Here is a 15,394-nt window from a genome sequence, read left to right as displayed (position 1 = left end):
ATCAAAAAGGGAAAGACACCTGCCACCTTCCTCCGCCCACAATAACTTAGCCACCTCTGGTCTGCTTCTAAGTAAAACCTACAACACAAATACCGTCATGCGTGCTTAGCAGACATAAATAGAAAAATCCACTTAACAAAAATAGAAGTACTCTTGTTTCTAATATGAGCATAATTATTCTATATCTAGTAATTTCATATGAAAATTATATTATACAGCATGTTTGTGAGTCTGAAGACAGAGAAGAAGTGGTGGTTTGTGAATTGTGTGAATCCAGTGTTGTCAGCTTCAATCAACACATGAAAAGAAATCACCCTGGTTGTGGCCGTAGTGCAAATCGACAAGGCTATCGCAGCAATGGTTCCTATGTGGATGGATGGTTCGGTGGTGAATGTGGAAGTGGAAATCCATACTACCTATTGTGTGGCAGCTGCAGAGAGAAATATTTGGCCTTGAAAAGTAAATCCAAGACATCAACATCAGAAAGGTACAAAAGAAAATTGTGGTGGGAGATTTCATTAGGTTTGGGAAGTTTCATTAAGAGGGAAAATTGAAAACGTCCATCAATGTATGCATCTTAAAGAGAGTTTGATTTTGCCGGCTTTACAGTTCGCACCAGTATTGTTGGTGGTAACTGAGATTAAAAATCTTTCTAAGATCACACCTTTTATGGAAAGGGAAAATTAAATCTTTTCATCGTTTAATAATTTTCCAAAATACATGTAATAAACAAGTCTTGGAGCCTAGATTCAAGCCCTGCTTGAATCCATTTTTACTAAGAAACAAGTAAGTAGTTTGATTAGCCCAGCAGCTTTAAAAATGAAGCTATTACAGTATTTTTTAGGAGTATTAGCATCCTTCTTTCGGTATCACAAAATGGATTTTTTTTTTTTAAGGTTATATGCTATAAGACTCCCACTCTTAACAGGCCTTTTGTTGAATATAGACTATTGTTCCTGAGTAGCAATCCTCAGAAAACATTTTACATATTACCTAACTGTAATATAGTTCTATTTTTAAATATATATGTGTATATCATTGTTCTTTTGAGACATTTTGTTACTTAGTATGCTCTTAATAAAATATTCTTCTTGTTTGGTGCAGGTACAAAGGCCAGGCTCCTGACTTAATAGGCAAGCAAGACAGTGTCTATGAAGGTATTTCTTTACTCTGAGTTTTTGAAGATACGTTACTTTTATGAAACTGTTGTTACATGTTTTTTCAATCCTTCATAAATATACTACTTTGTAACATGGAACACCTCTGGGGACACTATTCAAAGTGTGCAGACAGTGCGTTCTTGATCAGAGATTTTTGTCAGCAGTGTCCGCAAGTCTGTGCCTACCTCACATCCCAATCTTAGTGCCACTGAGGCTCCCATTCCCTCTAGTATTGCGTCCAGGGTACCAGCTAAGAAGACCATTTGCATACTGAGAAGCTGTCTAGAGCAGCACGAGCATCGGGCTTAGTGCCTCCCAAGTCCAGAGCCAAGGTGCAGTCCTCATTGTTACTGTCTTCTGTAGCCAGAAGCAAAAGCTGTACTGATCACACTTTGGTACAGTCTTCAGTACGACCTGACATTCTGACACCTGAGGAACCCAATTCAGAGTCCCCTGGTACAGTCCAGGCTCCTATCTCATGAAGACCTGCAAATCCTTAAAGAGCCCAAATCACTGGTACTCTGCACTGGTACCAGCTTACCTCCAAGAGCCTACTTGCCCTCGATATTCATCTTTCGTGACTGGCCCTCTGCTACCAACACGGTCTCCATGCAGCCTCTTTGAGGATACTGAGGTTTATTTCTAGCTGGTAGTGATACAACATTATCTGGTACTGCCTCACCATCCTCTTTTTCAAACCTGTGTACCGATGCAAGTACAGGTTTCTTCCAGAGGCCCGGTGCCAATCTGATAACTGGGTACTGGCACTGCTCCCCCTCTCTTCCCTCCCCCCCCCCCCCAAACGTGTGGATGCGGGGTGTGCTCCCTCATTTGACTCAGAGGTAGCTGTACAAGGTTCCTCTCCCTTCCAGCCTTTTTCTTTTGAGGTTACCACTGAAAGGGGAGGCTCTTAGCAGGAAGCACACCTGGCTATGCTGGCAAGGTCAACCTTGGAGTCCTGCCTCTTTCCCTTATGCTGCACATCAGTGGGCTTAGAGGGCTCTTTATGGCAACCGTTTTTACAGGTTACCCTCTCAAAAGAGGACTTGTCAGGAGCATTAACTGATTCCCTAAGGCCCTGTCCCACAGATACATCTCTCAGAGGAGGAACCAACAGAAGAGTAAGAAACTCCACCTTGTTACAAGTCCTCGTCCTTACCATATGAGGCTGCCAGGACTCTCCAATTTTCTTATACTGATGACTTTTAAGGCTTTCCAAGACATTATAAAAAGGGTAGCAGACCTTTCCTATCACCGATGCTCTGCATAACCTAGCATGCACGATATAACAAACCCCAGCTACTGTCCCATCCACGTGTAAACGAGCTGACAAAAGGTACTGCATCCCATCCCATCAAGAGGCTCGGAATATATTTTTCCTTCCACTCTCCTCTCCTCTCCTCTCCTCTCTCTGGTTGTTGTAGTTGTTAACAAATGGAAAAGGTAACACTGATCCTGTTCAATACCATCTGATAAGGAGCTAAAGCAGTTGGACCTTCTGGACCACAAGAGCTACTCCTCAGCCTCCTTGCGGTTCAGAGTAGCTAATTATCAAGCCCTGGTAGCAAAATATGACTTCAGAGTCTATTCAGAACTCTCATCTTTTATTGAACATCTGCCTCAGGAGCAGAGAGAACAATTTCAGGCCCTCATTACAGAAGGCCAGACAGTTGCCAAGGGGTCTCTCCAGGCCTCACTTGATGCCACTGACAAGCTTCACATTCCGTGGCTATGACAGTATTCATGCATCGAGCTTCCTGGCTTTTCCTGGAAGCACAAAAAACTGTCAAGGATCCCTTTGAGGGACCTAAGTTGTTTAGTGATTCCATGAATGGGTCCCTTCATTCTCTTACAGACTCCCGGGTAACACTTCAGTCTTTGGACATCTGTACAGCTGCAACAAAAAGAAAAGATATCAAATCGCAGACGTCTCAACAGTCTTGCCCAATCCACTATCAGACCAGCTGAACCCCTCCCCACTGCCCGAGCCAAAATCCCAGATTTTCGCCCTCTTCTTAGCAACCTCTCAGTCTGTGACATCCTCAAAATGCCTGTTTTGACCCATTGGTTGAGAATCACAAACTATCTATCCCAGATCATACACTGCACCTGTCCCCCCCCCCTTATCCATATGGGGATCATCTCTTCCATTTCCTTCCTTCCTGGGAGCTCATCACTTCAGATCCTAGAAGTGATTTCTACAGCTCCTTACACTTCCTTCCCTATCCCTCTTCAGGGACCTCTCTCACAAAGACCACTTAAGGCCAAAGGTATAATCCATCCTAGCTCTGGGAGCTATCAAAACTGTTCCACCGGACTTCATTGAAAGAGGATTCTATTCTTGGTACTTCCTTGTCCCAAAGAAAAACAGGGCTGGGTGGGAGGTGGAGACCAATTTTCGACCTCAGCACTTTAAATACCTTTGTCTGCTTCCAGTGGTTCAGAGTAGTGACCCTAGCAATGATAGTGCCCTCTTTGGAACTGGGAGATTGGCTTGTTTCTCTCGACACCATTCAACGTGAAGTGCAGACAATTCTGCTTGAGGGGAGGGCACAGCCACAACTCAATGGGAGATATCTTAGTTATTACTTAACCTCACATCCTGCCATACACTTGTTCCCCAAAGCCTGTACTGCTCAAGTTCCTAAACAAAATGAAACAAGAGAAACTATTAGTAGCCATCCTCATAGACTCATAGACTTTAAGGTCAGAAGGGACCATTATGATCATCTGGTCTGACCCCCTGCATGCTGCAGGCCACAAAACCCTTCTCTGGACTCTGCCATTGAAGTCCCCAATCCTGTGTTTTAGTGACTTCAATCGGCAGAGACCCTCCTGCTAGTGATCCCTGCCCCATGCTGCGGAGGAAGGCGAAAAACCTCCAGAGGCTCAGCCAATTTACCCTGGAGGAAAATTCCTTCCCGACCCCAAATATGACGATCAGTAAGACCCAAAGCATGTAGGCAAGAGTCTCTAGTCTGACCCCTGTTGGCCATTATACTATTTACGTACCATTGCTTGGTTTTCCTTGGCTACTATGTTTTACCATTAAACCATTCCCTCCATAAACTTATCTAACTTAATCTTAAAACCAGACAGGTCCGTCGCCCCCACCGTTTCCCTCGGAAGGCCGTTCCAATATTTCACCCCTCTGACGGTCAGAAACCTTCGTCTAATTTCAAGCCTGAACTTCCCCACAGCCAGTTTATATCCATTCGTTCTCGTGTCCACATTAGTACTGAGCTGGAATAGTTCCTCTCCCTCCCTTGTATTTATCCCTCTGATATATTTAAAGATAGCAATCATATCCCCCCTCAGTCTACGCTTTGTCAGACTAAACAACCCAAGCTCCTCTAGTCTCCTTTCATACGACAGGTTTTCCATTCCTCTGATCATCCTAGTCGCCCTTCTCTGCACCCGTTCCAGTTTGAGTTCATCTTTTTTAAACATGGGAGACCAGAACTGCACACAGTACTCCAAATGAGGTCTCACCAGCGCCTTATACAACGGAAGCAGGACCTCCTTATCCCTACTAGATATCCCTCGCCTAATGCATCCCAAGACCGCATTGGCTTTTTTTACTGCCACGTCACATTGTCGACTCTTAGTCATCCTGCGGTCTACAAGGACCCCTAGGTCCTTCTCCTCTTCCGTTACTTCTAACCAATGCGTCCCCATCTTGTAACTAAAATTGTTATTAGTCATCCCCAAGTGCATCACCTTACACTTTTCACTATTAAATTTCATCCTATTTCTGATACTCCAATTTACAAGCTCATTCAAGTCTCCCTGCAGAATATCCCTATCCTCCTCCGAATTTGCAACGCCTCCCATCTTCGTATCATCCGCAAACTTTATCAGCCCACTCCTGCAATCGGTTCCGAGGTCAGTTATAAATAGATTAAATAAAATGGGTCCCAAAACCGAACCTTGAGGCACTCCACTAGTAACCTCCCTCCAACCTGACAGTTCACCCTTTAATACTACCCGCTGCATTCTCCCCATTAACCAATTCTTTATCCACCTCTGGATTTTCATATCGATCCCCATGTTTTCCAGTTTAACCAATAATTCCTCATGGGGTACAGTATCAAACGCTTTACTGAAATCCAGGTATATTAGGTCCACTATCATGGCTCAGACAGGTGTGGTTCCCGAAGCTGGTTTGCATGTCCCTGCAGCTGCCTCTATGCCTTCCCTGAAGCTGACTTTCCTCACTCAGGAGTCAGGATCAGCCACCTGCACCCGTCTCTTGGTGCCTCACTTCAAGATGTGGCTACTCTATGGCTCTCTGGTAAAGAACAAGTTTGTTCCCCAGAAATTCAAATGGTGCTGCTCAATAGCAGAAAGCTTACAACTAAGAAAACTTACTGGCAGAAGTGGAAACTCTTCCAGTCTTGCTGCAGCTGTCAGTCTATATCTCCTCTTCAGTCCTGTTTGGCTTACATTCTCAATTACCTGCTGAATTTAATGACCACAGGCTTATCGCAGAGCTCCATTAAGATTCATCTAGCTGCTATCACAGATTTTCACCCTCCCATAGAAAGGTTCTCAGTCTTCACCCACCATACCACTGCAAGATTTATCAAGGGCTTGTTCAACCCCTTCCCGCCTGTCAAAAAGACAACTCCACCATAGGACCTGAACTTAATTCTCAGTGCTCTAAGGAAACCCCCATATGAATCTATGGAGAGTTTTCCTCCTTCATTTGTCCCTCAAGACCTCGTTCCTCATAGCCATTACCTTAGTCAGGAGAGTAGGGAGCTTGGAACCTTGATGACAAGTTCACTGTACATGGTGTTCTAGTGGGTTAAGGTGACTTTGTGTTCACACCTTCACCTCCTTCCTAAAGTTTCTCCTGAATACCACATTAATCAGGAGATTCACCTACTGGTGTTTTACCCCAGACCTCACTCATCCTCACTGGATGTTGAAAGAGCTCTTGCCTTTTACCTTGACAGGACTCGACTCTTGGGCTTTCCCATGTCTCTTCATCTCCGTTTTCGAACAAATGAAAGGACATTTGATCTCAACCCAAAGACTGTCTAGGTGGATTACAGGATGTGTCTTGTCCTGTTACAAAGCCACAGGGGTTCACCCCCGCCTCCCCGACGGTAATTGCTCATTCCACCAAGGCTCAATCTACCTCTGTAGGCCTTCTCAAAAATATACCTCAGATATCTGCAGGACAGCCATCTGGTCTTTGACACATTTTATCAGCATTACACTTTCGTGCCTGCTTCCAGAACTGATGCAGATTATTGTAATGCTGTCCTGTGATCCATACTGAATCCACTACCTCGCAGCCGCCTACATGATGGAGGTACTGCCTGGAAGTCTCCTGATGTATCCATAGGGACACTACTTGAAGAAGAACGAGAGGTTACTTACCTTGTACAGTAACTAGAGTTCTTTGCTTCACTACTCACCCTCCTTCCCCACTACCATGAATCTCTAACTGGATGTTTGTAATTGAGAAGTAACTGGATTGGCAGCAGGTCCACCCTTCCCCATATGCCCTCACACCACAGCATGAGGTTGTCTAGAATGCAGACACGGACCCATGGCACTGCTGATGAAAATCTCTAGTCAAGAGCGTGTAGGCACACCACATTCTCATAGTGGAGCACCCAGAGGGGGACACATCTTGAAGAACTCAAATTATTGTACAAGGTAAGTAACCTCTCCTTTCGTGCAAATAAATCTGCTATGAAAAGGGTACTGCAAGTTATACTTCAAAATCGTTCTAATATGTTCTTCAGGCTAATTTCATTTTTAAAATTCTAAATAAAAAAATCAGTTCTCCTGCCCTTTGTGACTTGTGAGTATGTGAAATGACTGGTGATTTGGTTGATTATGCTACAAGTTTTAATAAAAGTTTCTGCAATCAGGGACTGTATGTTGGGGATCAGGTTTGCCTGTCGGAGGAGCCCAAAAAAAGCCCACATACTCAAATTTATAGCCACATCTTTTTCTTCAGGGCAGGTTTATTAATCAACACAAGATACAAAGGCTCAAAATAATACAAAACATTTAGGAGCAGATACTTTCGTGCTTTCTGCTAGCTGAGAAAGGGAGGGGTGCTAGGTAGCCCCCTTCCTGGCTCCTATGGAGAGTCCCACCCAGGTCCTTCTCTGGTCCTGGGGAGGTCTCTACTAAGGGGAGGTTGTTTCTGTTATAGCAAGTGCTGATTGCAACTTGCAGTTACCCATCATGTGCTCCCTGAGCTCAGTCCTTTCAGCCTTAAAGGGAAGAGCCTTGGAACAGGGTGTGGGGAAGCTCATGTGCATCTTCCAAGACCAGCACCCAGTTACAGGGGCAAATTCAGCTTCTACGAGATGCTGAGGTTTTCTGTGTGTGTAAATTAACGTGTTTCCATTCCACAAGGTGAGTGACAAAGGTGGAGGAGGGCAGCACCACGTTAATTGACTTCTCTGTCAATCCCAGAGTGAAATCAAGTTTTTTTTATCACTAAAATCATACTTTTAAATTATTCTTTTTAAATATATATATATATCCCCTGAAAAGGGAAAAGAGTAAAAATGGCCCTATAACTGCACAAAGCCCAAAACCACATTCATAATACAGTAACTCCTCACTTAAAGTCATCCCGGAGTGTTTCATTGTTACGTTGCTGATCAATTAGGGAACATGCTCGTTTAAAGTTATGTAATGCTCCCTTCTAACGTCGTTTGGCAGTCGCCTGCTTTGTCTATTGTTTGCAGGAAGAACAGCCTGTTGCAGCTAGCTGGTGGGGGCTTGGAACCAGGGTGGACCAACAACCCCCCTATCAGCTCCCCATTCCTCTAAGTTCCCTGTGCAGCAGCTGCCCAGCAGGCTAGCAATTGCAGCTGTCCCTCCCCCATTGCCATGTGCTGCTCCTGCCCTCTGCCTTGGAGCTGCTCCCCGAGACTCCTGCTTGCTGTGCGGGGGGGAGGGAAGAAAGAAGGGGGGGCTAATGTCAGGGTGTCCCCCTGCTCCTGCACCCCGCTTACCCCATCTTCCATAGAGCAGGGGACACACACCAGGGCTCAGGACAGAGGGAGCTTGCAGCAGCTGCTGTCTCAGCAAGCTGATCTAATTAACAAGGCAGTGTACCTAAAAGGGAAATGCGCATATCTCCCTCCATTCCTGCTGCCCTGTAGAGTGAGAGAGTTAACCCTTGAGGGCTCAGCCAATTGCTAGTTCATCATTTAGCAGTAAGGGAAATATCGCACCCTCTGACTCCTCCACCTCAACCAAGCTTACAATCATCATCACTGTGTACCAGTATTAAATTGTTTGTTTAAAACTTATTCTCTCTCTCTCTCTCTCTCTCTCTCTCTCTCTCTCTCTCTCTCTCTCTCTCTATATATATATATATATATATATATATATATATAGCGTCCGGGGGGAATCTGTCAATGTCCGGATTTCCCCCCCATGCAGAGCGCGCGGGGCTTACAGGGCAGTTGGCCGGATCGTGCCACTCGCACGGGGCTCCGGCAGCCAGAGCCCCTCCTCCATTTCCCCCTCCTCTTTCCTGCAACTTGACACCACTCCCCTCCTCTCCCTCCCCCCTGCATTCGCAGATCGCCGGCCGGCCGTTCGCCTCGGCCTCCGGCAGTCTGGAGCTCCGACCCTGCTCCCCTCCCCCGCTGTCGAGCGCGGAGCTCTGCAGCACAGTAAGGGGGCCGGGGGTCAGAGAAGCGGCAGGGAGGTTCTGGGGGGGTAGTCAAGAGACAGGGAGCAGGGGGGAGGGTTGGATGGGTCAGGAGTTCGGGGGGGGGCTGTCTGGGGGTTGGGGGTGTAAGGTTTTGGGCAGAGTACAGGTAGGGGGGGTCCCAGGAGGGGGCAGTCAGGGGACAAGGAGCGGGGGGTGGTGTTTGGGAGTTCTAGGGGGGGGCTGTCAGGTGGCAGGGGTGGGGAGAGGGATCGGAACAGTCAGGGGACAGGGAGCAGAGGGGTTTAGATGGGTCAGGAGTTCTGTGGGGGGCTGTCAGGGGGTGGGGGGGTGGATAAGGGTTGGGGCAGTCAGGGGACAGGTAGGGGGTAGGGTCCTAGGGGGCCAGTTAGGATGTGGGGAAGGTCTCAGGAGGGGGCAGTCAGGGGACAAGGAGCAGGGAGGCTTAGGTAGGGGGTGGAGTCCTGGGGGGCAGTTAGGGGCAGGGGTCCCAGGAGGGGGCAGTCAGGGGACAAGGCGTGGGGGGGAGGGTTGGAGGTTCTGAGGGGGCAGAAAGTGGGAGGGAGTGGAAGGGGCAGGGGCAGGGCTAGGGCAGGATGGGGGTGGGGGTGGGGCTAGGGCGGGGCTCCTCCCGTCCTCTTTTTTGATTGTTGAAATATGGTAACCCTATATAATACAGTCTTTTGTCTAGTGAAAAAAATTTCCCTGGAACCTAACCCCCTCATTTACATTAATTCTTATGGGGAAATTGGATTCGCTTAACATTGTTTCGCTTAAAGTCACATTTTTCAGGAACATAACTACAACGTTAAGTGAGGAGTTACTGTACTTTGTAATGAATATGAGGGCAAGGCATTCCCAATTACTGCCTCTGGAACTCACTCTCTTTGAATATGTATCTGAGCATGAGTCTGGACATTTTTACTGCATTATTTAAAACCCACCTCCTGGTCTAGGCTTTTCACTAACTGCAGCATTTGGAATCTTCTGGCACTAAACCTGCTGGTTCTTCTTGGAGGACTGTCCCTGTGGGTGCTCCACTTTAGGTGTCTTAGTGCTCTGTGCTTCTAATCGGAGATTTGTAGTAGCAGTGCCCCGGTTGGCTGCGCACGTGCAGCAGCCATCTTGCGCCGGTCCAAACAGTTACCCCATGGTGCAGCCAACTGCCGTACAGTTCCTTCTCTACCACCCCTGGCTTCGGTTGGAACAACAGCAGCGCCCTCAACAGCTTTAGCTATTTCTTACTATTTTAGTTTTTTCCAACTAGTACCCTTTCTTTATTAATTTCTCTCTAAAATGTCTTTCCCTTTTAGCAAAAAAAAAAAGAGAGAGAAGAGAGGATTTTGTTCCCCTGCCTCTGGTGGGCCGTCGCCTACCAAAAGAGGCATTAGAACGGGACTACCCAATTCCTTCTCCAGCATAGTCTCTTAGACATGACTTGCTCACTGTTACATCTCTCCATGAAGGTCACCTTCCTTGTAGCCATCATGTCAGCAAGAAGGGTGGGAAAGCTGGATGCCTTAATGGCACACCCACCTTATACCATATTCCTCAAAGACAAATCTTGCGACCGCATCCCAAATTCATACCCAAGGTTGCCTCCCCCTTCCACCTCAACCAGCCCATTTACTTATCTGTATTTTTCCCAAAACTGCATGCTGACAGCAGGGATGCCTCCCTCCACACACTGGACGTCCACAGAGCGCTAGCTTTCTATACAGAAAGAACAAAAACATTTAAAAAATCATCCTGTTCCTATCCACAACAGAACGTTCTCAGGGTCAAACGATCTCCAAGCAGAGGCTATCGAAATGGATATCTACGTGTATTCAATTATGTTACCAAAATTATAATATGCAAGCTCCCTGTGGACTTCGCACATTCTTTACTATGGCACTATCCACATCTGTAGCATTTCTCAATAATGTACCCATCACGGACATTTGTAAAGCAGCTACCTGGGCATCAGGCCATACCGTTAGTAAACACTATGCATTAGAACAACAATCAGCTGCAGATGCCCAGTTTGGACTATCGGTCCTCTCTGCTGCACATAAATCAACTCCGAAGCCCCTCCCCTCCATTGAGGGGCACAGTCACCTAAAGAGGAGCACCCTCAGGGACACTCCTCGAACAAGAAGAGAAGGTTACTCACCTTGTGCAGTAACTGAGGTTCTTTGAGATAGTTGTCCCTGTGCGTACTCCACTACCCCCCCCCCATCCCCTCTTCTTCAGAGTTTCACGTCGATCCTCTGAGGTAGAGAAGGACCTGGGGGACGATTGGCTGTGCGCACGGAGTAACTGCTCAGAGTGGTGCGCGATGGCTGCCTGGCCTGCACGGCCAACCAGGGAACTGCTACTACAAATCTCTGATTAGAAGCGCAGGTCTCCAAAACACCTAAAGTGGAGCACCCACAGGGACAACCATCTCGAAGAACCTCAGTTTCTGCACAAGTTGAGTAACCTTCTCTTTGAGTTTCCCGTTTCTTACTTTAAAGGATATAAAGGATAACTAGTTGGTTTGATTCTACAAGTGGTCACATAACATATGCCACTTACTTTTGAGAAATGTTATCCATACAACTTTTTTTATACAAGAAATACAGAAATTGTACAAATGTAGCAATTTTAGATTTTTTTTTATTTCAGTTGTACTGTATCTATACAAGCCTCTAAAGATGAGGGTTGTTTTTTAATAAAAATCAGGATGCGGATTGCAATTCATATTTTATGACACTAAGTCTAAGTTCTTAAATCCATTGAAATTATTTAAATTCACAAGCACGCTATTACTTAAAATGCATCCCATTATTGCAGTTGATAGCACTAGTTTAGATTTTGTGCCTAACCCTTGTTTATTTCTCCAACCTTAGAAGACTGGGATATGTTGGATGTTGATGAAGATGAAAAGCTGACAGGAGAAGAGGAATTTGAGTTACTGGCTGGCCCCCTGGGGTTAAATGATCGCCGTATTGTACCTGAGGCAGTTCAGTTCCCTGACAGTGATCCACTAGGAGCATCAGTTGCAATGGTCACGGCCACCAACAGTATGGAGGAGACTTTGATGCAGATAGGTAAATTTGAGAGAGGGAGGTATATTTCAAGTCTAATTTAAAGTACAGACATTTTGTTTTCTTTGGTGTGTGCTTATAGGGGCAGTTATGATATCATGGGTCAGTCAGTCTACCCAGCCTCCCAACATCAGGAAATGTGGTCAGGCCTTAATTTTTCCTATCTTTTAGAGAAGCTGTAGTGATGGAGAGACAAGACTCTTTATATTGACAAAAGACTTAAACCTGTGATTTTCTGTTAACACTGTGGCCCCAGTCCTGCAATGGCCTTCATGGACCTCTGAGCCCCTGGGGGAGTTACAGTAACTTAAATGGGCTTCTCACAAGGGGTCCATGCTAGGTCAGATTGTAGTAGTGAGGTCTATCTCTAGCCCACTGTTTTGAAGGGTTTTTGTAATGCATTTTGGCTGTTGTCAAATTGTTCCCAATCTGCTGAAAATTTAAAGAGGCTAAATTGGGTATAGAATTTTAGGAGTATACAAACAATGATTAGTTTTTATAAGGACTCACAAACTGAAATCTGCAAAATTTGTATTAATTTGTATACAGTAGTTTTGTGTTTAATAGCACACGATAATTGTCCCTTTTTGTTTAACACTAATTCAAATCATTATTACATTTAAGGCTGTCACGGCTCCATAGAAAAAAGTTCTTCTGGCAGGATAACCCTGGGGGAACAAGCTGCTGCTCTAGTAAATCCACATGACCGTGTTATGGCACTAAGAAGAGTGACAGCAGCAGCCCAAGTACTTCTTGCAAGAACCATGGTTATGAGAGCACTGTCACTATTGTCTGTCAGGTTTGTGACATTCTTTATTTCCTCTGGATTTAATTATCAACTTGTATTTGCTAGGGATTCAGTGTTATCTGGTGGGGCCAGTGTTACTCATTTTAAATAATTTGGTGCTGCTTTTATGAGGAGGGCTTTCTTTTGACTGCCATCTCTTACCCCAGTCTGCCATGCCTCTTCACTTTCCTTCCCTAAAAGACACTTCTTCCTTTATATATAATGGTTAATGCCTAGAGGACCCAACTGAGATTAGTGCCCAATTGTGCTGCACATTGTAGAAACACATAGTGTAAGATGGTCCCTTCCCTGGAATGCTTACAGTCTAATAGACAAGACAGATGTTAGAATTTCTAAAGCTAAATCAGTAAAGGAAGGGTGGTCTTGTGGTTATGGCACTTGATATTGAGTGAAGAGATCAGGGTTAAATTCTTGCCTCTGTACAGGAGTCTTGTATGCACTCATACCACAGCATGGGGGTATTTAGGATTCAGATGTGGAAGTGAAGAAGTTACTTAGTCCCCAGTACTGCGCATGCTTATCTCTGTGGTTAATTGTAAGCATGAGTATTCCCTTCTTCTGAAGTGCAACTGCACACATTCTTAAAGTTTTAGCACATTGGTGTTTGCAAGATCAGGACTCTTTCTCAGTTCCCCATCTGTAAACTGGGGGTAATACTTCCTTTCTCCTACCCTTTTCTAGGGAAATAATTTCCCACTAATCAAGCAAGCAGTATTCTATTTATTAATGGCACTTAGTAATAGTTACATTGTATGCAAGATGAAATTTCCTATTATGTACCTAACATTAAAAAAATGTTTTGTTTTTTAAACTAAAGCTTTTTTTTTTTTTTTTTTTTTGGTCAGTGGGTCCAGTTGTAGTCTTGCGGCTGGTCTTGAGTCCTTGGGTTTAACGGATATCCGAACTTTGGTTCGATTAATGTGCCTGGCTGCAGCAGGGAGAGCAGGCCTTTCAACAAGTCCATCCACTATGTCCAGTACTACAGAGCGTTCTAGAGGAGTACATAGTAAAACAAGCAAGCCTATATCTTGCCTGGCGTACCTGAGTACAGCCGTAGGCTGTTTGGCATCAAATACTCCTAGTGCTGCAAAACTGCTGGTACAGTTGTGTACACAGGTAGGATTGTTATTTCTATACAAACATTTGCCTCAAACTCTGGTATTTTACCCTTGAAATTTTTATGTATGCATCGAAGTGGTAAATTTTGTGAAAAATGGTTTACATAAAAAAGGCACTAACCTGCCAAGAATATTGTATGCTCCACCATACAATGTGCAACTGGATGTGAAAAGTTATTTCCATGACAAAGGACTGCTTGAAAAATGTAGCTGAAACTTGTTCATGTTTATCACCTTTCTTTTTATAAAAGAATCAAGATGAAAGTAAAATGGAAGAGATTATTCCCTTTTTGAAGTTTTCCCTCATGTTTCAGCACAAGTTTGTTTTATTGTTGGTAACTTCATGTATCTTTATTTGGATGCTAGGGATGTATATCTGCCAAGGAAAACATGAATCTGTTGGGTTTTTTTTTTAAATTGCTGCTTAACAGGTCACTCTAAAAGGGAACAATCTTTGGTTACACAAATTACCTACATTTTATTGAGTCAACTATACCCAATGGGTATATTCAAGTTTGAAAAAAAGTGGATATATTTCGCAAGGTGTCATGTATATCTATAACCTCTGTAGCACACAAGCTCATTGATTTGCTTTTACTGACTGTGAAGTGTATGCAAGTGAAGGAATTATAACTACTTTGAGATGAAGTAATTGATTTTATTACCTATCTTGTTTTTGCTTCTCCTACCCAAAACTTTCTAAGCTTTCAAAATTCTCCAATAGATTAAATTCCCTACCTCACATTGATGACAATAACAACACATTAAACTCTTTGTCCCTGAACCAGCAAGCAACAAACAACCTGTTTCACACTGACAAGTCCATTCAGTCCAATTAGCTTGTGGGATACAGGTCTTGAATTCTGTTTTATATGTAATATTTGCATAATTAGAGAATTTTGGTTAGCAAATGATAAACTCTACAAATGAACTGCAGATCTTGAAAAATCTATACATTTTAGATTTTATTTTTGTTTGACTAAAAACATTTGGTTAAATTTAATTTTTTCACTTGATTGCCTTTCTTTTAGAACTTGATTTCTGCTGCGACTGGTGTAAATTTGACTACAGTTGATGATCCAATTCAAAGAAAATTTTTGCCAAGCTTTCTGCGAGGAATTGCAGAAGAAAACAAGCTTGTAACATCGCCCAACTTTGTGGTAACTCAGGCACTTGTAGCATTGTTGGCAGACAAAGGGGCCAAATTGAGGCCGAACTATGATAAAGCAGAAATTGAAAAGAAAGGTATTTTTTGTTTTTAAAAAAATAGTTTGTCAGTATAATTCACAAAAATCTGCACTTTCTCGTTTATATTCCCAGATAGATTTGTTAAACTGAAGTTAAGCTTGAGAGCACATAAGAGAAATATGTTTTTTTTAAAAACCCTGCAAGAGTTTTGTAATTGTCAATAAAAATCACCATTATAAACCCAGGAAATTCAGTCAGATTGGAACTTGAATTTACATTGTCACCTTAATTTTTAAAAAATATTAATTTAGAAAAATCCAGTTTTTGACAGAGCACCCTTTAAATGGTATGTCCGGAATTTTTTAATTATTCTAAGAGGTTTCTGC

At 44.0% G+C, this 15,394-nt stretch overlaps 1 protein-coding gene across 13 annotated transcripts in view; it reads left to right on the top strand.

Moving 5' to 3' along the window:
* The window catches only part of HERC1 (HECT and RLD domain containing E3 ubiquitin protein ligase family member 1), a 218,434-nt gene that overhangs the window by 145,484 nt on the left and 57,556 nt on the right, over nt 1–15,394 (top strand). For all 13 annotated transcript variants that reach the window (XM_065558371.1, XM_065558376.1, XM_065558370.1 and 10 more), the window contains 6 exons: nt 219–487; nt 1,105–1,157; nt 11,697–11,897; nt 12,519–12,693; nt 13,548–13,818; nt 14,852–15,065. In XM_065558371.1, coding sequence (XP_065414443.1) covers nt 219–487; nt 1,105–1,157; nt 11,697–11,897; nt 12,519–12,693; nt 13,548–13,818; nt 14,852–15,065 — 1,183 coding nt within the window. The remainder of the gene's footprint in view (nt 1–218; nt 488–1,104; nt 1,158–11,696; nt 11,898–12,518; nt 12,694–13,547; nt 13,819–14,851; nt 15,066–15,394) is intronic.

The sequence above is a fragment of the Chrysemys picta genome, chromosome 10 (genome assembly GCF_011386835.1).
Source record: "Chrysemys picta bellii isolate R12L10 chromosome 10, ASM1138683v2, whole genome shotgun sequence".
NCBI lineage: Eukaryota > Metazoa > Chordata > Testudines > Emydidae > Chrysemys > Chrysemys picta.
Note: the sequence above shows the minus strand (reverse complement) of the source record. Positions and strands in the feature narration are given on the sequence as shown.